General features: G+C 35.6%; 1 protein-coding gene across 4 annotated transcripts in view; it reads right to left on the reverse strand.

Annotated features, from left to right (window-relative positions):
* Positions 1–22,602, reverse strand: part of KANSL1L (KAT8 regulatory NSL complex subunit 1 like) — a 131,794-nt gene that overhangs the window by 40,132 nt on the left and 69,060 nt on the right. For all 4 annotated transcript variants that reach the window (XM_055120484.1, XM_055120485.1, XM_004601324.2 and 1 more), the window contains 2 exons: positions 21,783–21,901; positions 8,406–8,610 (listed from right to left, as the gene is read on the reverse strand). In XM_055120484.1, the coding sequence (XP_054976459.1) occupies positions 8,406–8,610; positions 21,783–21,901 (324 nt within the window). The remainder of the gene's footprint in view (positions 1–8,405; positions 8,611–21,782; positions 21,902–22,602) is intronic.

Raw genomic sequence — 22,602 nt, forward strand, 5'->3', positions numbered from 1 at the left:
GAGACTTACATCTGAAAGCTTTGTAACTTTCCACATGGTGATTCAATAAAAGAATAAATTAAAAAACCAAAAAAAAAACCCCAAAAAAGAGAAATATGATTTTTCAGAAGGAGAATTCAAAGAATAAATTTGAAAAGAAATAAAAAGAAATGGTACTGGGAAAACAGGTTAGTCATGTGGGGAGAAAAATGAACTCAAAACCCTATCTCATACTATATAAAATTAATTCAAAAAGGATTAAAAACACTGATAACATACATAAATCCATACATTGTTTTTAGGAAAACATAAGCAGAACCCTCATGACATAGAACCTAGAGGTGTCTTCAATGACTATGTCATTAGTCAAGCAAAGGAAAGTGATGATGAACTAGTAATGGTATTACATCAAATTAATACATTTCTGTATTGCAAAATAAATAATTAGAATAAAGAGATCACAAAGACTGGGAGAAAATATTTTTCCAGTACTGAATTGACAAAATGTTAATAGCCAAGATATATAAAATATTGTGAAAATTAACAACAGCAAAAAACATCAAAAAATGGGCACATGAGATGAATAGACACTTCCCTAAAGAAGACAAACAGATGTCCAATCAGTGTATTTAAAAAATTCTCTTCATCACTCTTTTCAGGGAACTGTAATCAAAACAACAATAAGATGTTTGTCTCACACCAGTGAGAATGGCGCATTTCAAAAAGAATAAAAACATGAGTGCTTGTGTGAGTTGGGGAAAAAGGAACCTTTATCCATTGTTGGTGGGAATGTCAAGTTTTAACCTCTGTGAAAATCAATATAGATACTTTTCAAAAAATAATAATTAAGCTTATTAAAGTATCTCCCATTTTGAGATAATCTCTCAAAAATACTACAGAGTAAATATCAGCCTAAAGGCATTAAAGAGAAGTGGATATATAATATAGTATAAATGTGTCAATCCTCGATTCATTATTTCAAAGTATATTTCCTAGCATAAAGATATTTTCACTAAATGTTTTGTTTTAAATTTGTGCCACACCTGACAGTACTCAGGGCTTACTTCTGTCCTTGTGCTCTTACTCCTTGTGGACTTGGGCAGGAGCAGAGTCAAATCCAGTTTGGCAATGTACAAGGCAAACTACCTTACTTGCTGTAATATTTCTCTGGCTCATCTTTTGAATGTTGTTTTTAATTTGTCCTTTAACATGTTAACAATAGAACAAGTGTTTTTGATGTACATTTACTTTACCTTCACCACCAATATCTTACACCAATGTCCTGAATAAGGATATTTTCTTGCATAATTGCAAAACATTTTAGAATATATTATAATGATAAAATATTTTGCAGACTCTACCATAGATAGTTCAGTTTCCCAATTATCATAATAATTATTCCCTCTAAAGGAATCTGAATCTGTATTAATTTATATTATCTCTACATATCCTTTTTATTATAAAATGGGTCCTCAGCCTTTTTCGGCTTTCATAATTGTGGTATCATTTCTTTTACAATATGGGCAAGCGATTATTGTTTACTTTCATGTTTTTGACTTTGGCTTTGTTTTACAATTCCTTATACATAAATTCTCACTGAATAGAATACCATATACTGATATTGTCTTCTTCTCATACCATATACTGATATTGTCTTCTTCTCACAGTAAATTTTGATCACTCAAAGTTATTCCTATAAACAGGTTTTCTACCATATAGATATTATGATCCCCTAGGAACTGATGTGAGGCATCTTAAAAATCATGATAAAGATCATATAATTACTTTACTAGTCAAACCTTCTCAACCTTACCCCAGATATTTAACTCAATTGATGATTCTTGTCAGATCTTTTATTATTACAAGGATTCTCTGATTTCATTGCTCAGCCTACATTAATTTATTTGCTAATCAGCAAATTCCTATTATTTCTGTTATCTAGAAAATCCGAGCTGGAGCGATAGCACAGAGGTTGGGCATTCGCCTTTCAAGAGGCCGACCAGTGTTCGATTCCTCCGCCCCTCTCAGAGAGCCCGGCAAGCTACTGAGAGTATCGAGCCCGTTCGGCAGAGCCTGGCAAAGCTACCTGTGCGTATTGAATATGCCCAAAACAGTAACAATAAGTTTCTCAATGAGAGATGTTACTGGTGCTCGCTCAAACAAATCGATGAGCAACAGGATGACAGTGACTACAAAATCCTTTCTCTTTTCCATCTCTCTGCTTCTAGGTCTTCCTTTCTCTTTATTCCTATTGTTCTCATTATCTCTCCTTTGCTCTGTCTCACACATACACACCAATATGGACTCGAAGTGTCCTGTTTTTCCAATGTCTTGTTACTATTCTTAGTTAGTTTGATACACAAATAACCCAATATTTAAATAGTAGAAGTCTCATCAAGCTGGCTTATTTTATTTTTATAAGACTGCATAGTTCTGGTATTAGGATGATGTATGCGTAAAAAGTATGATAAACAGTACTATAAATGTTAACATCTCAATAAAAATGGTTTGGGGAAAAAAAAGACCCATAATATTTTTCTTTCTTCTTCTTAGTCACATTTAAGATGTTCCAGTCTCATCTTATACCAATCCTTCCCAAGCCTTGAAGTCAAAATATTCTCCAAAGATTCCTGTTTCTATCTAGTGGGAAATGCACTGTAGCACTCTTCCTGTTGTTCATTGATTTGCTCAAGCAGGCACCAGTAATGTATCTATTGTGAGACTTGTTGTTACTGTTTTTGGCATATCAAATATGCCATAGGTAGCTTGCCAGGCACTGCTGTGCGTGTAGTATACTCTCAGTAGCTTGCTGGGCTCTCTGAGAGGGACAGAGTAATCAAAACCGGGTCGGCCATGTGCAAGGCAAATGCCCTACCCACTGTGCTATCGCTCCAACCCAACATGGATATATTGGACGATATGGACATTCCTCAAAAAACTAGGAACTGAACTTTCATATGATCCAGCAATTCCACTCCCTGGAACAAACCCCAAGGGCCTAAAAGCACAATGCAGAAGAGACATCTGCACTTATGTTAATTGCAGTACTATCAGCAATAGCTAAAATCTGGAAACAACCCAAATATCTAAGAACAGGTGACTGTATAATGAAACTATGATATATATATACACAAATATATACATGTGTATATATATTTCATTGTACGTATATACATATACATACAATGAAATACTACTCAGCCATAAGAAAAGATGAAGGCATGTAATTTGCTGCTACATGAAAGGACCTAGACAGTATTATGCCAAGAGGATTTAGTCAGAGGGAGAAGGACAGATATTGAATGATCTCTATCAGATGTGGGATATAAAGAAACTATAGGAGAACATCAAATGCCCAAAGGCAATAAAAATGAAGAGCAGGAGACCTGGTCTTTAGTAGGAAGCTTGCCACTGGGGTGTGGGTGGAAGGGTTAAGTTAAGGGTTAAACTGCACGTTGAGGCCTTGGTTCAATTTCCAACACTTCCTCTTCTCCTGACCACTTCTTGGAGTGACCGTCAAGCACTAAAGAGGCAGTATCCTCTGAGCTACCAAAGAGGGAGTATCCTCTGAACCCAGCTGGGTGTGGCTGAAAAACATAGGTTTAAAATGATGTATCATAAAATACCCAGAGAAGGGGCCAGAGAAACAGTACAGGAGTGAAGGCATACTCTTTGAATGCAGGCAATCTTGTTTAAACCCCAGGACTTCAGGATCCCCTGAGTATAACCAGGTGTACCGCAAGGCCCCTGAGCACCGTGGGGTATGCACCAGCACCCCAGGACCATCTGGGTGGCCCAAGTCACCTCTGGCACTGCAAGACTTGAACAGCAGCGCATCCTGGGGCCCTTGCATTGGATGATCACCTGGTTGACCAAATATCATCAGAAAGGGCCTCCTGACCTCCTCTGGAAAACCAAAATGTTTTAAATAAACAAAAGAAGATAGCTAGGGAATCAGTTTGACATCCTATAACTTTGACTTTATTTCTCTATCATCTGTTCAATGGCTCTAGTTCCAATTTTTCTGTTTTATCAGTAGTGTTTTGAAAAATCCATGTAACTGAGTAGAGGGAAGGAGCATCTCAGAAGAATCCTCTCTAATCTTGTGAAGGCTGTGAGGAACTCATGTTCCTCCAACCCGTCAAATTAGACACATTTCAGCTCCGTTAGATCCAAATCAGATCCATTTCCACTCAGTGAAACTGCCATAAGAAAGGACAGGCACAAATGGTTGCATCAATCATAAAATCAGTCAGTATAAACACAAAGTCACCAGTGATGGATTGATTTCTGGATTTACTAAACATACCCTCTGTGAGTCACCTCAATTCAATAAGTTGTATATGCAGAGAAAGTTTTGAATTTATTAGAAAATAGAGTGGTCAGATTTGGGGCAAGGGGCACACTCAGTGGTGCTCAGGGCTTACTTCTGACTCTGAACTAAGGGATTATTCCTGTTGGGGAACAGGGGATGGTATGGGTTGCTGGGGATCAAACCTAGGTCAGCTGCATTCAAGGTATGCACCTTACCTGCTGTATTACCTCTCTGGTTCTTTTTGTTATAATTATTATTGAATCACTATGAGTTAAAAAGTTACAGATATTCATGACTAAGTTTCAGGCACACTGTGTTCCAAAACCAGTCCCTTCACTAGTATCCACTTCTTTCCCCCAATGTCACCAGTTTCTTTCCCACCCCACTTTTCTCCTCCAAAATTGTCCTAGTGTTCTCTACCCTAACTAGTGGGAAACAGTATTAGAAAATAAGAATGAGTGCCTCCTTTATTTACTGTCAGCATGTAAGTTTAAGTCTAGACTTGCTATAGCTACTCTGGAAGCTATCATAAATATACAGCAAGTTATAATTAGTAAAGAAAAATTCCACAGAGAGTCTCTTGCCCCCACGACTGGCTGTCTTCCCTGGAGCCCTTGGGAGGGGGTGGGCTTCAATTTCCCTCCCCACCCCTAGCAGAGCTCCCACGGCCAAACACCTCCAGAGCCTAGCCACAGCCAAGCCCCTCTTCACACATTCGAACAAACCTCATGCATGAAGGAACTAGCAGAGGAACTCAGATGTGTGGGACCCAGGGCTGAGACCTCCAAGACTGCTCGGATCAGGACTGGGCCTCTTCCACCCAGATTCCCCATTTTTTAGTAGCTAGGCAGTCAAACACAGGGTGTAATCCCAACCAACGGCCAACATCCAGAGACTATAAAACCAAGCTCTCAATATCTTTTAGCCTAGTTCTCCCTCTGAGAGAACTTGGCAAGCTACCGAGTTTCCTGCCTACATGGGAGAGTCTCGCAAGCTCCCCGTGTGGTGTATTCTTATGCCAAAACCAGTAACAATGATGGGTCTCATTCCCCTGATCCTGAAAGAGCTCCAATGCAGCACCATTGGAAAGGATGAGTAAAGAGAGGCTTCTAAAATCTCAGGGCTAGGACGAATGGAGATGTTACTGAGATTGCTCGAGAAATTCGACGATCAATGGGATGATGATGATGATAATGATGATGAAAGAAAAATTCAGTCCCTTGGTTGTACACACTATATATGTAGAATGCTACATGTATGAAATAAGTACCATAATCACCAGCAAAGATATTTACCAAAGTTATATCATTATCAAAAATTCTGTTGGACAGTACCATTTAGACACTTGAACAATGCAAACTGAGGAAACACACATATGACAATTACACACATCTTTTTTCTTAAGTCCTTAGAACCAATTGTTTTATGTTGATCTTTCTATATTATATTAAATTCTTTATGTACTGAACAATTATTTACTAAGCACATACTACTGGACAGTTAACTGTCACAACCAGTAGATTTAGAAATATAAAGTCCTTGTTCACTAAAAACTTATATTGCAATGGTTATTATAATGCCAATTGGATATTATGTCAATAAATTTCCCATATTTAGGATATCAATAAATACTTCTAGGCAGCTGGGATAGAGAAGGGATCACTAAGTCCATGATTGTTGGAGGAATTGCTCAGGATAGGAGATATGTGCTAAAAGTAGACAAAGGGCCAAACATGATGGCCTCTCAGTATCTGTACTGCAAACAATAATTCCCAAAGTAGAGAAAGAGTAAGAAGAAAATTGTCTGCCATAGAGGCAGGGATTGGGGTGGAGTGGGGGTGGCGGGAGGGATGCTGGAGACATTGGTGGTGGAAAATGTACACTGGTGGAGGAATGGGTATTTGATCATTATATGAAACTCAATCCTAAAAGCTCTGTAACTGTACCTCACAGTTATTCAATAAAAAGGAAAGAAAGAAATGCTTCCAAAGTGAAAAAACATTAAGTTCAGGCAGGTAAATAACTATTATCCTCACAATTTGGGGGAAAAGTTGGGATTGAGGCATTGGCTCAATTTTTAACTGTATTAATATTTGAACTGTCTTCCTTATCAATCTTATATCCTTTCAAATTGTTTATCTTTCTTAGTATATCTAACCAAAGTTCTCCAATCTCCAGGTTTACTAGCTTCACTATTTCAAGCACAAACAAGATGGGATTAATTTTTATTATTACAAATGTAAAAGTAAGAACATGGATTTGTAATAGACTTATTGCTTAAGATCTGTGTGACCTTGAAAAAGTTACTTAATCTCCCTAAACCTCAATTTAAGCACCTAAAGGTGGAATAAAACATGATATTTATATGCTCAAGGATTTAATAAAATAATGTAAGTACTTGACACTCTAACAAAACGTGGTATTATTTTAGTCTACTGGCAAACCTATATCTTATTTTGCTGAAAGTCTTAAAATTGTTCATACCTTTACAAACCAAACTTTACAGTATCAAATTATGTGCAGCATTTTAATAGCATCAGGTAAATCACCCAAATTATTACAGCAGACTTCTTCCACAATATTATGGCATATTAATAAAAAATAACTTAGATAATACTATGTATAACATTGAAATTAGTAAAATTTTAAAAATATATTGCTTAAAATAACTATGCATAAAATAAATTTTATATATGTTTTTAATAAAAATATTTTCTTATATGAAATCACACCAGGCACCAGTGTAATCTTAGTCCTTCAACTACAGAAGCATTGAAGGAACGGAGGTGGGAGAGAGGAAAAAAAATAATTTTTAAAAGAGTTTATTAATGGGTTTTAAAGATTTCCTTCAAATCTAAACAAAGTAAGTTTTACAAAAATATTTTTAAGTTGAGATATCATGCTAGTTATATCTAAACACTGAATGATAAAAACAAATGCATTCATAAAATTATCTTGTCAGAAGTTTCATTCCTATTTAATTGGATTCTACAAACCAAAAAAAAATTGTTTCAAAATAAAATAATGTATCCTTATTTCTCTATATATGCTAATATACTTAACATAGCACAGTAATAATCAAAGAGCATTAAATGATAGTATCAAATAGAATTTCTTTCTCTGAAACGTTATTTAAAAACATAATAGACAAAGAATCAGAGATATAATATCGAGGATAAAGTGCTTGCCTTGCATATGGCCAACAAGTTTCAATTCCTGGTACCACATTTGGTCCCCTGTGCATCTCCAGGAGTGATCCCTGAGCACAGAGCAAGGATAAGCCTTGAGTTCCACCATGTGTAGCTCCACACTCTCCCCATATATATTTATACAAGGGTGGGGAGAAGCATGTCATATACAAAACTACAGAAAACACAGTTACGGTCAGAGTATAGTGGGGTAGGCTGCTTACCGTGTGCAGCTAACCCAGGATAGACACCCAGCACTCTTTACTGTCCCCTAAACCCCACCAGGAATGATCCCTGAGCACAGAGCCAAGTATAAGCTCTAGGCATGTGTAGTCCCAAAACCAAAAAATAACTAATGTATTTAGCAGATTGTAGTTTTGGATTGTGCAATAGAGAAAGTATATCTAACATTTTGCTAAAAGATGAAAAGTGAACTTTTCAAAAACTGGCATATATTTTATTTCCATACAGTGTTAAGTACGGTTATCTAAAATTTCATTACTAAAACTTTAAAAAAAGGGAAAGAAAAAGAAGAAAATATCAGTATTAATAAATCTCAAACCTAAAAAAGAATATTCTTATTTTCTTCAAAATAACATTTCTATGCAGATTTAATGTTATAAGCAAAAGAAAAATACAGTACTATTTATTCTGATTACTCAAATCAGTAAAATTAACTACTTAAGTATAATAGTGGACTTTAAAAAAAATGGAGAGTGAAATATTTCAGACAGCTCTGCTCTGTTTATAAAACATATTTAATGCCATTTTATAAATTGTCAATGTCTATTAATGTCATTTATAAAAATATTTTTAGGCTTTCTATATGTGATTATTCTCATAACACAATGCATATCCACCTATTGATGAAATACATTAATTGTAAAAACGTTCTTCATGTTTTCTTGAAGGTGACACCTTACCTGTGAAGTCCAATAAAAAGTAGGGCTCAGCCTGTAGAGCTTTCGTTTGTGGAAACTCTGAAGTGGCCTTGTTCGAGCTGCTGTACTCATAACAGTGAAGGATGGAGATTTCAATCTTGTTCTGTCTTTTCTCCTTTTCTTACTGTGCTTCTGGTTAAGTAACCAGCTACTGGAGGAAGAGAGCTCATCTATATTCTCTGAAGTACTGAAATACCATGAAGTGATTGTGGAGTGGGAGAAATAAAAGAAAACAAAGACAAAAAAGACTAAATGTAAATGCTTTGATCTACTATGATACAGTAATATTAATTTTAGCTAACTCTGTGGTAACAATTGACAGAAAATAACTATATTAATTGGGCATTATAAATTCCAGTCGTAAAATTATTTCTACTTTTCTTTACTCCTGGAAACAGATACCCTATAAACTAGAAAATGTTCAAGTTCACTAGTGCAATGTAACTGTTTATTGGAAAGCAATAATTGCATATATTACAGTGTTGTAACTTTACCAAATTATTTTTATATATGGGTTGAATAACACAAGATGCAGGTTTTGAAAGGCCTGAAGTTTTACTACTATATTATTTATTGCTCTTAAATAAGTTCTACAAACCATTTCAGCAAATTTTGAAACAAAGATGAAGTCCTAGTAGATTTTAGATGCTTAAACTTTGATGACAGAAAAGTCACAATCAGGGCTGGAGCAATAGCACAGTGGGTAGGGCTTTTGCCTTGCACGTGGCTGACCCGGGTTCGATTCCCAGCATCCCATATGGTCCCCTGAGCACTGCCAGGGGTAACTCCTGAGTGCAGAGCCAGGAGTAACCCCTGTGCATTGCTGGGTGTGAACCAAAAACCAAAAAAAAAAAAGTCTGGGGCTGGAGCGATAGCACAGCGGGTAGGGCGTTTGCCTTGCACGCGCCCGACCCGGGTTCGATTCCCAGCATCCCATATGGTCCCCTGGGTGTGACCCAAAAAGAAAAAAAAAAAGTCACAATCATAGCATAATAAAAAGATTACACAAACAATATATGAAAATAAGTATAATATTTAATTACTCTATATTAATTTTTAATCTACAGTAATCTTAAAAGTTGGAGTGAGGAGAAAGATAATTCCAATTGCTACTTTAATAAAAGTCCACTAATACATAAATAATTATGCTTTTCAGGTATTATAGATACTAATTTCAATCATTTACATATAGAAAAACTAATTAGTTTAGTATTCTGATACTAATAAGTGAATCTTCTATAAGTGATGCTGATTATCAACATACATGCTCTAAATGTGTTATATGGCTCAAGTAAAATAAAGAATAACTATAATTATTTTTTAATTAGCATTACTGGAAGTAATTCATATTTATGGCTGCTACAATATATTCTGTTAGCTTGTATACAAAGTAATTCAAGAATGCTATACATATTAAGAAACAGATGGCATCTGTAGTTGAAACCAAATAGAAGAATAATTCAATGTCATTTGGTGACTATCATATATACAACAAATACATAACTGAGTATAAACAAATAGCTAGAGGAGAATACTCAATTTTTTTTTCTTTTTGGGTCACACCCGGCGATGCACAGGGGTTACTCCTGGCTCTGTGCTCAGAAATTACTCCTGGCGGTACTCAGGGGACCATAGGGGATGCTGGGAATCGAACCCGGGTCGGCCACATGCAAGGCAAATGTCCTACCTGCTGTGCTATTACTCCAGCCCCAAGAATACTCAAATTTTTTATAATAACTCAATGTTGTTTATGTGACAGTAGTATTTGTAAAAAGTGTATTAGTACAAGCAATAACCTGAAATGAAAAGCTAAAAAGTCTGGCTATCATGCCAAGGGTAAGTGGAAGGTACGGGTAATAACCAGTATTGAATTAGGCACTGGGTAGGACAGGTAGCCAGCATAAAACTATCAAGATCAGAAATGAAGCAGGTATTACATTTGATAATGTCAGGAGAGCCTGGATAACAGAAAAGTAGCGATAGATTCTGAACATAAAAGAGGTCCATTGTTCAGCAAGTTAGAAACACCTTTAGGCAAAAGCAGCACATTAGAGAACTATGACATGAGGTCAAGAAGAAGAATACAAGAAATAGAATTAAGAGGAAGGGGAGAACACATAGATGAGAAGCAAGAGGGGCAGGGATCAAGGGGATTCAGGTACATCAGTGGTATTAAGGAGTCATGGGGCTAAATATCCAAAACACAGAGTCAAAAACAGAGACCCAAACTTTAATAACCAAACTTAAAAGGTGCCTTAAGATGGCAGGCTGGAGCTAGGGGTGGGAGGGGTAGGAAAGGGAAACTGGGAACACTGGTAGAAGGAAGTTAACACTGATGGTGGGATCACTGATGGAACTTAGTATGTAAAAAACCCAACTATGATTAACTTTGTAAATCATGATGTCTTGGATTACAGTTCTGAGCATTTTAAGAAGTAACACTGGTTTGTCCTTGCTCATTCCACGAGAGCTTTGGTTTATTGAGTTACACCCATCACAGTGCTCCCAATTCCAACAGGCACACCCAATTCCATCAGGCACTCCTAATCTTCTGTGCTTATCTATAACCTATCCTTTGTGCTCTTCATCCCCTATCTGTTAATCATAAATACCCCCAAATCAGACCCTGTAACCTATAGGTCAAATCTTCTGAGGAATCTGGATCTTGTATATATAAATGAAATATTGCTTTTCTTTTCCCTTTATGTTCCTTGCAGAGTTTACTTTAGAGCTATCCTTTTTGTGTAAACATAGTAAGGCTATGCTTTTGTTAATGCTGTGCTTTTAATAATAGTTAACTGACTCCAAATAATATATGTTCCTGGATATCCATCATATTTACTTAACAAGCCTCAATTGCCCTTACATCCTAACAACCCAAAGTGGGTGTGTGTGTGGAGGGGGTCCGAGTGAAGAACTTTGATGGACCCAGGGCAAGCTATAAGCTATCTTGACATTGAAAAGGGACAGGTTAAGCGCCAATCAGAAGCATAATAATTTAAGAGCATAGTCTGGGAATAAACTCTGTCATGAGTCAAAAAGAAGCAACTGAATGAGGATCCTGATGGAGTTAGTAAAGACTAGACTGGCCTGAGAACTATACTCTGGGATATATAGAGAGATGTCCCCAGGAAGAGCCACCATTTAAGCTTACTATATTTCTCACTGTGTTCATACAAAATGACTAGAAATATTAGTAAGAAGTATTATTAGCTAAGGAAAGGAGAAAGCAGTATGCTCTTAGATTGAATCCTACCCTTGGACAGATCTAGTAATCTGAAGTGCAGGGCCCTTACATAAGATCTGTCCTTAAGTAAATCCTCTAGAAGAACCTCCCTTGAGGGCTTTACATCTGTTTTTTGTTATGATAATGTCCAACCACACCTATATGTAACTGCTACCCACAACCCTTCATGATTTATATATAACTAAAGCTGTGAGACTGGAATAAATGGCCATGATTACCAACCAGCCTGTGGCCCTTATTCCTTCATTTGCCCGTTGCTGTTGGCCAGCCAGGGGCCAGAGGTGGGGTGCACAGTGATTGGCCCCAAACGCACCAAGGGGACCCTTGAGTCACCACAGGTGAACCAGTGATACCTAGAAATGTGTCAATGGTACTTTAATAAAATAAAACTTGGGGTGGGGAGGGAATAAGAGAATCATAAGAGTCTTTGAAGAACAAGAAGGCAAATTCAATGAAGGACCATTGGTTAAAGAAATCATAGACAAGAATTTCCCAGAGTTGAGAAGTCTAGCCACTGAATCCAAGAGGCCCAAATAGTGCTAATGGAAAGACCCAAATAGAATATCCCAAGACACATTATAGTCAGAATGACAAAAGCCAGACACAATATTGAAAGCAGAAAGGTCCAAAAAGATACATTCAAAATAATCAACCTATAAGATTGATTATTCATTTATCATTCAGATTTAAAGAAATGATACATTAGCTTAATGGACAGACAACAGCTGAGGGAATTCACTGCAATGAAACCAGTTTTGCAGGAGTTAAAGGACAAGAAAACTACAACACTTTGAGATTTAGTATGGCATTCACTCATGGTATTTATGGTTTCCATTTACTAGATTAAGAAAGATCTGTTTACTCTTAATTAACTAAGAGATTTCATACTCCTTCAATAATTGATGTTTCATTAATACTAATGTTATGTTTTCTACTCAGGAGACTTAAATCCCTAGAGATTTGCATTACAATATTTTGTTTATTAATGAGATACTTAAGGATTATTTATAACATTTTCCATACACAAAGTCAATATATGCTTTTGTAAATTGCCAATATTCCTTTTGGAAGATAAAACACACTTTTATACCATTATAGACCTAATTACATTTTCTCTTAAATTTTTTTTCTTTTGGGTCACAACCGGCAATGCACAGTTGTTACTCCTGGTTCTACACTCAGGAATTACTCCTGGCGGTGCTCAGGGGACCATATGGGATGCTGGGATTCGAACCCGGGTAGGCCGCGTGCAAGGCAAACGCCCTACCCACTGTGCTATTACTCCAGTCCCTCTCTTAAAATTTTTTAAAAGTTCTCCTCTTCTTACTCTTACTAGATTGTAATTTTTTTTTTTTGGCGTCACACCCAGCGTTGCACAGGGGTCACCCCTGGTGGTGCTCAGGGGACCATATGGGATGCTGGGAATCGAACCCAGGTTGGCCGCGTGTAAGGCAAATGCCCTGCCCGCTGTGCTATCGCTCCAGCCCCCTTAGATTGTAAATTTGTAAGATTTATATATTTCATGTTTTAAAATACATTCACAGAACTGTGGCTGTCCACGAATGAGCCCTCTGGCTGCTGATTGAGCTGCTTATCAGCCATGATCCAAGAGACTCAGAAACAAAGCTTGCAACTCAGCGGCTTTTGGCAGAAATGCGTCCAAACTATGCATTAGGTTTCAGGCGCTGGACCACCCTAAGTGGAAATGGGTTTCGTGCCTTGGTCTGTTTCCCCTGGCTGCTTCATCGCTGCCACTGTCTTCTAGAGGCCTATGGACAGCCAGGGAAGGGGCCCAAAGTGATGAGGAATTTGGGGCTTCATGGGATAGGGGCGGAGCCAGCCCTTCACCTCACCACGAGACCCAGAGTTGCCGCCCATGAAGTTGAGCCCCCTGGCTGCTGATTGAGCTGCTTATTTGCCATGATCCCAAAGTCTCAGAAACAAAGCTTGTAATACTGCACTTTTGGGAGAAATTCCTCCAGATTTAATTATTAAAACTTCAGAATTCCAAAATTGCATGGCTGCAGTAGCAACTGTGCATCAACATATGCAATTAATAATTAGCAATAGAAAACAAATTTTATAATGATGACATTTCATCAGATCTGAATGTTAGGGTAAAATCCCAAACAATAATGGTGGGTTTGGTGTCAAAATATTGAATGTAATCAAAGTAGAGAGTGAGTAACGTGGAAGTCATCTGCCACACAGGCAGGGAGAGGGTGTGGGATAGGGGGGATACTGGAGTTTTGGGTGGTGAAAAATGTACACTGGTGAAGGGTTGGGTGTTTCATCATTGTATAACCGATACAAACTGAAAAAATAAATACGGCGTTTCAATAAAAAATAAAATAAAAAATACATTCACATATAATTATTCATTCTATTCATTTAAAAAACTTATATACTCATAAAAAGTTTTTGAAAAACATTTATCAACTTTTTGTGATTTAGATCTCTCTCATATGGAGGACATAAAGAAACATATAGTAAGGGAACAACATATGGTCAAAGTATTGGAACTGGAGATTTCGTCTATAGAACTGAGCTTACGTGGGATAAGGTGGTGTTTTAAAGGGGCTCTGGGGACACTGCTGAAGAAAAACGGACTTTTCAGTGATGAATGTGGTATTGGAATGATGTATGCAAAAAATATCTTTCTGAGAATTGAGATGCAAAAGTTGTCAAATGTTTCTACCAAGTCTAGAATATGGGATATATGGTTCAGATTCATCAAGATAATCTCTAAACTGTTTTTCTTACAGAAGATATGCATTTGGAAACATTTGTTTATTACTAAATAAGTACTTTTACAAATACAGAGCAATTAATCTCAATAGTCCATGAAGAGTAAGATTCTTACCAAAAAAATTCCAGCTTTCAGTATTTTTGAAAACACAACAAGGAAAGTCTTTATTTTCTTACTGATGTCACAAATCTAGTTAATATAATCGTATACTAACAATGTCATCTATAGGAATCCAAAAGTATATCAATAGAGTATAGGGTATGCTAACACTATTTTGCCATAATTGAGGAGTAACTATTAAAAATATTCTAAGTTTAGAGGATTATTTATGTGTTATTAGCTTGCCGATTTAACTGCAGTTTTTCAATTAATATGTTCAATAAGAAATAATGGCTGCATTTTCATGAGATAATTACTATTACTAGATATAAACAGCATGGCAATGATTAATTAGAATTTAATATTATATGATATTGTGACTCATTAAAACAAACCCAAGCAATAACAAAAGCTGACATTATTTCAATTAGAAATTCAATTTCTTGGTGATAAACCCCATGAGGTATATAAGAATCCATTAACATTTTGTTGATCATAAAAGCTAAAACCTATCTATACAACGATAAAATAAAATGCTCCATTTGTTTGAAAATTCAATTGTCTCATTCAGTTCCTAGTGACATATATTAGAGCCTGGTAACAAAATTAATAAATCCGAAAAATAAAAGCCAAAAACCGATTGTGTCACTTCTAAGAGGAACTGCTATTAAATAATAGATAGTGGCTGGGTATCAATGAATAAACAAGTGGACAAAGGATAATTCTAAGAAATAACCAAGTGAATTTACTTTAAAGGCATTTTGAAAGCAGATCATTTGGATGCTATAAAAATGATCCCAAATGTTCTATTGCTATAGTGGTAGAGGAGCATGGGGTTCAAGGTCTATAACCTGTTGGTACTAGAGCACTACATGGAACCAAAGGTGATCAACCTAGAGCTTCACAGGTCCAAGGCATGTGTCCTACCATTTCAGCCACATCCCAAGTCCTATACTTTTTAAAATGTTGCATCAAATAAAAAACATATGCAAAAAATATGGTATGGGTGTAAGTGGGTACTGTGCCTTGTGATGTTGGGTGTGTTGCCTACATAAAGAAAAAAACTGATAGTTGATTTCTTCACTTCCTCTTCAACCCTTTCCCTCTCCCTTGGTTGAGGCTTCCTTGGTTTCCTTTAAGGAGCCAAACCTCATGCTGCCTCAGGGCCTTGGCACTTGTGCTTATCTCTGCCTGAAAAGCCCTTCATTCCTCTGAGCTTGGCCTCAGCTTTGGGGTTATTTGTCAATTCCTCAGGGAGCCTCTTAGAGATTTCTACTATATATTAACCCTTAACTTGCTATCATATTCCCTTTTGATTTTCTCCTTAGTCTTTCCTTCAGTCTGAAGGCAGGGCTTGCTTCCATTTATTTGCCTCAGTTTTCTTAGAGCTAAATTTAGGCACAGGATTGGATCTTAGTCTAATTACATGAATTTTTAAATTGATTACCAGCTAGAAGCAAAGCCAGTTATTTCATGCAAATTGGACTTTTGACATTCAATGATGTAGTAATATGCGTTAAGATTTTGAGATCACACCCTAATCTGATAGTTAGATTCTAGAGTTAAACCACAGGTTGTTGCTTTTGCTGTTTTAAACTAACAGTGCCTTACTTTCTGGATTTCTCCTATATAGAAAATTTAGTAAGTTTAGAAGTTATACTTTCATGTGGCTACTGAAACTCTTAAAACTTTATTTCCTATTTTTTCAAATGTTTACTGCATTTTTGTCCAAAAGATTTTTTCTATTTTTATTACATTTTGGAAAATGGCTTTTCAAAGATAAATTTGAAGTATTATTGCTTATCCCCATTGTATAATGACCACAAAATCTGCTACTTACAGTTTTGTATGGGTTAACAGTTTTTTCTTCCATTTCTCTCCCTTTTACTTGGTCTCCTAGTAGTGCTTCCCAGTGCTATTTCTGTCTCTTCCATTAGTGCTTTTCTAGCTCTACTGCAGTTTTTTTTTTTTGTTTCTCTTTATGGTTTGTTGTTTGCTGATAATCTTGGTAATTAATCTTTCTGGAAATGGGTCTGGAGTGATAGCACAGAGGGTAGGGCATTTGCCTTGCATGTGGCCGACCCGGGTTCAATTCCTCTGCCCCTTTTGGAGAGCCCAGCAAGCTACTGAGAGTATCTCGCCTGCAGGACAGAGCCTGTCAAGCTACCCCTGGCATATTCATTATGTCAGAAACAGTAACAAGTCTCACAATGGAGATGTTACTAGTGCCTGATCGAGCAAATCGATGAGCAATGGGATGACAGTGACACAATGACAGTGATGATATGGATATAAAACTAGACTATATATGCCTTACTAGAAAACTACTTTATCAGAGTATTTCAACACTTCACTTACGAGATTACTTATCTGTAAACTCAATTACCCAGAATGCAGCCAGAATTACCAATTTTCTAAAATAACACAACAAAAAAGCTCTCAGATAGTTGATATATGAAAACTCTCACACCTATAACAGTTCAGAGAGATCTTCTCTATTTCTAGGTTTCATTGATAATGGTACAGATAATATTTTGGTTATCTGACTTTCTAGCCTAGAATAAAATTAAGTAACAAGAAGTAGAACTGCAGGGCATAGCATAACTATGCTATGGCATAGTTCTGGAGAAAAAATATAAATAATGTGTTTCTACAGTATGCTGACTATGATCAAGGAACTCTAAAAGGCACATAATTCATTAAATAAATACTTATTTTGCCCATAATATTATTCTTACTGATCTAGATGCTAAGAAAAGAGTAGTTAGTAAACAAACCCCCAATTTTTCCTTTATGGAACATAGATCTTCATCCATGAAGACAGATAATAAACAAGTTAAAATAAAATTATAAAAACAAGTTAATATAAAATTATAATCATTTGATTATCACAACAGCCCAGGAAGTAAACCATTCTTAGTTACTGTGGTGACTAGTATATAAGAATCCATTAACATTTTGTTGCTGGATTCCAACATTAGGTTGGCTATTATCGCAAGGCTACGAAAATACTTGATCAGAGTTTAAAATTATACATTTTCTCATGTGATTCTTTGGTTGATGCCAATTTTCCCCAACAAGAAACAAGGACAGAGACAGTATCTGTTCATATCTAAAACTGTGTATACAGTGTCCATTCTAAAGTTTGGCACAATGGAATTCTACATCAAATATTTGTTGGTTACTAAGTAAATTATTTTACAGTATGCAGCTACTAATATCAAGTCCACAAAGATGTGGTCATAATTATGTTTGAACTACCAGAGAAAATATGAATTGGTAAGTTTACTATTAACCAAGGAGGGTAATTTATGATCAATTTTAAACAATTCTTCCCAAGGTGAAAGACTTATACAGTGAATACAATAAAGCACTGTTAAGAGAAATAAAAGACACCAGGGAATGGAAAGACATTTCCTGTTCAAGGACTGGAAGAATAAAAATTAACAAAATGACCTTCTGACCCAAAGTATTTCAGATTCAATGCAATACCCATTAAAATTCCTATGACATTTTCAAAGACATCGAACAAACTCTAATAAAATTGGAATGTCACCCAAGCACCACAGCACATTTTATGGGGCTCAAACAGTAGGCAACAAATCATAGAGAGAAATAAATATACATATATATACATATATACATCACTGTATCACTGTCATTGTCATCCCATTGCTCATTGATTTGCTCGAGCGGGTACCAGTAACATCTCCATTGTGAAACTTGTTACTGTTTTTGGCATATCCAATACACCACGGGTAGCTTGTCAGGCTCTGTCCTTCGGGCGAAATACTCTTGGTAGCTTGACCAGCTCTCGGAGAGGGAAGGAGGAATCGAACCAGGGTCGGCTGTGTGCAAGGCAAATGCCCTACCCACTGTGCTATTGCTCCAGCTCAACATATACATAATTTCAGATACATATACAAAAGCTCACATCACTCAACCTTTAGCAACATGTTAGTGATATTCTAAAGAATGTCTTAATGGCCGCTGCCAAAATAGAACAATCTTCACACTGTCTCCTTTATGGATACTTTTTTGTAGCATTTTCAGCAATTTTCCACAATAGACTATACAAAATATGTAAGTTTGGTTGTGCTTTGGGACAGCGATTGAGGGTGGGGATGGAAACATCCCAAATTTGTGGTGGGAAGGTGTAATGATGGTGGGATTTGTGTTTGAATATTAACTATAATCAAATATTGTGAGCCACCTTATAAAATAAAAAAAATTAAAATATTGGAATAGAATCATAATGCTTCCCAAATAGCCAAAACAATCCTAAAGAGGGGGCAAAAGTATATGGGAGACATTGCATTTCCCAACTCTGAACTACACAACGGTAAAATCATCAAAATTGCCTGGTACAGGAATAAAGAGAGTCCTACAGACCAGTAGAACATATTGACTACTGAAAAATAGCAATATATAAGAAGCAAAACTAGAAAATATTACCATTATACTCCAAGGATAAAATTATCATAAATACATAAATTTTATATTGTGTTACAACCTGTATCTTTAAACCAAAATTATTTAATATATTACTGTAAGGTTATGTTTTATAGCAATCGCATACTACAAAGAATGTTATAATCTATGATAATGTTCTCAAATGTTATACATAATGCTAAATCTATAGAATTAACATTCATTTAGAGATTTAAATTAAAGAATACTTCAAAATATTTTGCAACCAGGGAGAGAGCTCAAAGGACTGGAGCATGTACTTTGCAAATAGTTCCCCAGCGTTACTAGTAGCAATTCCCAAGTACTATGTCAGTATCAGTACTTGAGTACTGTGGATTAGCAAATGTGGCACAGAAAGCAAAGCCAAAAAACTCTTTAGGTATTTTTATATTTATTAATTAGGAACATTTTATAAAATATTTAATGATATTTTTGAAACTTAGAAACATAATATCTTTCTCTCTGCATAGACTTACTATATTGTGAGTAAAAAGGAAGCTGGGAACACAAAGTTTACTTATAGATGTCTCCTCAAACCTTTACGATTTTCCATGCTTTTCCCATACTTTCAGTTGGCTAGAATCACTTTATAAACAACTGAATCTACACCCATATTAATCTCTTTTATGAAATTATCAAAGAACATTATATTTTCTTTTGTTTTAAGGTCCATTTATAACAATGTTTAGCTACCAATTTCCTTTATTTTAATAAAAATGCTTACAATTCTTTCATCTTAAAAGTAAAAATAGTTCCTTTGACCTTGTACATCCATTTTACTATATATAGGCTTGGCAGTGAGCAGCCTTGAAAGGGCAATCCTGGTCCCTCTCTCCTGCTCCAATTCCTTTACTAACCCATTCTTATCTTGCTCTTATCATACCACTAACAATACCAGAAGATACTTTTTTAGGCTCTCTCTATGGCATTTGGCACAGAATACAGTTTGAAAATTTTCTAGTTTTAGATTTATTATATTTATCACTACCTTATCTGCAATATATTTCACCTTATATTTGCAGTTAAATAGATTTATGTAGTATGGAAGTATATAGAAAAGTATTACAAAAATTAAGATCAGGAATATCCCCTAAATCTTTTGTTTCACAGCAGTTTTCTGGTTATTTGGTAAGAAAGCATCTGTAAGAGTTATTAAGGGGTCAGGCAAAGGGCACTTGGGTTTGATCTCTGGCACTGCAAAACATTCTCAAAAATAAAAATTGACATTTAGGCAGAACGTCTAATAGTCTAAGTTTGCTTACCTTCTCTTTGATTAAAAAAAAGTAGTTATATTTCAAGAGCAGAACAATAGCCCAAGTGTTGTAACCCACCCCTGAAGGCACTGAGTTCAATCCCTGGTACAGTATGGACCCCTAAAACACCACTGGACATAGGGGTGGTGGCCCTAAGCACTACCAGAGTGGCCCTTGTGGCCTTTAGCACAGTCTACAAGAAGCAACTCTGCATCGCGTGGCCCAGATACTTGTTAAGTCCGACTGGGCTGAGCATTACTGAGTATTGCTGGGATCAGCCCCTAGAGAGTCAAGCACTGCTGAGAAAGTCTCTCTTCAAAAAAACTGCTATATTACATTTTAGAACAAATGTTATAAAAGAAATACACTATTACTTTTAAAGAAAAATTTATTTTGACAACAATATCAAAATAAATTTTAAGTCTTTGTCTCAGACCTAGCTGTGCTCACAGCTTATTTCTGGCTCTGTGCTCTGGGACCATATGCAGTGCTCAGGGGACCATATGGGATGCTGGGAATCGAACCCGGGTTGGCCACGTGCAAGGCAAACGCCCTACCCGCTGTGCTATTGCTCCAGCCCCAGCTACACAATTCTTTATAGTGAAGATATTCACATTACAATTTTATTTGGAAACAAACTAGGTGAAGTACACAAAACATGATATCTTATTAGAATCTTTAATTCTAAATGCATGCTTAAATGGAAAAGTTCAAGAAGAAAAGCATGCAAAATAAAAGATAAATGCATTTTATCTTTTATATTAGTTAATTAATATGATAATCATATTAATAACATAAAGAATATGATTTGGGGCTAGAGAAATACATTAGGGGTAGGGCATTTGCCTTGCATGTGGCCAACCCAGATTCGATTTCAAGCATCCCATATGGTCCTCTGAGCACTGCCCAGAGTAATTCCTGAGTGCAGAGCCAGGAATAACCCCTGAGCATCACCAGGTGTGACCCAAAAAAGCGAAAAAAAAAAAGTATGATTAATACTATATATTGTTCCCAAATGATGTTAGGAAAAATTATGTTAATTTTTAATTTTTCTAATACAAAAATTGCTAATGACTATAGAAATTTTGTATTAAAAAACTTACAAATTTTAAGATATAAAACAAATAAAAGCTAAGCTAAATATTATGAATGACATATACCAATCTTTTATAGCCAAACTCTGTCTAGGGTCTTTTTTTATAAAAATGTACTGGCAAAAAAAAAATGTACTGGCAATATGTACATTAAAAATATAAATGGCAATGTGGCTGGATAGCAAGCATGAAAGGCCATATTTCTTTAGCAAATGCATTGTGCTGTTTTTTCCCCCAAGAAACATAAAACTTACTGGAAACTTTCCTAGTTCATTCTCAAATTCATAGTTACCTTAATTATAAAAGTTTAATGAATATAATAATATCTATGGTTTATTGATTCTTTCTAGCAGAGTAATTAAGAAGAAAGCAAGTATTACTCTTCAAAGATTAAAACAAAACAAAAGTGTGAAAAAATTAATAGAAAAATTTCCCATTAACACATACCTTTTGGAAATGCCATTGGCCAGACATTTATGGCTGCAGGATTTTGAGAGGGGTGATGAAGTGGGGGACAAGTTGAGAGGGGCGATCAAGCTGTTGATGATTTCAGTCAACTGTGCACTCTGCAAGAAACAGTCCAGCTTTTACTAGTGCTAAACAAAAAATACAAGTAAAATCTCAGTTCCTTATTCTGAAAAAATACTTTCTTATAAAACTTTCTTACAAAACAAATAAATGTATATTTTAGTATATATTTTGATGTAACAATGAATTATAAAACTGAGTTCCCATTTATTTTACGTAAAATATACATTGCAATAAATAAAAATTTATTTTTTATAAATTTTGCAATGTATAAAAATATACATTACAAAAAATAAAAACCTTTTTCTATATTCTCTTCATTATAATTTCTTTACTCATTCCCATCTTCTAAAATAATTTAAAATAACATATTTTGAGTCAGACAAATTAATAAAACAAGCAAAGCCATAAGTTATTAATATCTACTGTTAAGTTCCAGGTACTATATTAGGTACTAACAATATTATTAATGTTTAAAATATGCAAAATAAATTTTGAATAGTTACTAATATTACTATAGTTATAGCAATGTACAGTTGCAGAAATTGGAGCAAAGAAAGATTTAGCAGCTTGGTCAATTATCATAAACCTGATAAGAGATAGTGTTAGGAATAATACTTAGGTTTGAACTCAATGCCATGCTATTTCACAATATTTTTCCTAATTCAATTCAGTTTTTTAGTTATATTAAATATTTACTGATCTTTATCCTAATAATTAAAGGTACTATAACTTAAAA

The sequence above is a fragment of the Sorex araneus genome, chromosome X, assembly GCF_027595985.1.
Source record: "Sorex araneus isolate mSorAra2 chromosome X, mSorAra2.pri, whole genome shotgun sequence".
NCBI classification, from domain to species: Eukaryota; Metazoa; Chordata; class Mammalia; order Eulipotyphla; family Soricidae; genus Sorex; species Sorex araneus.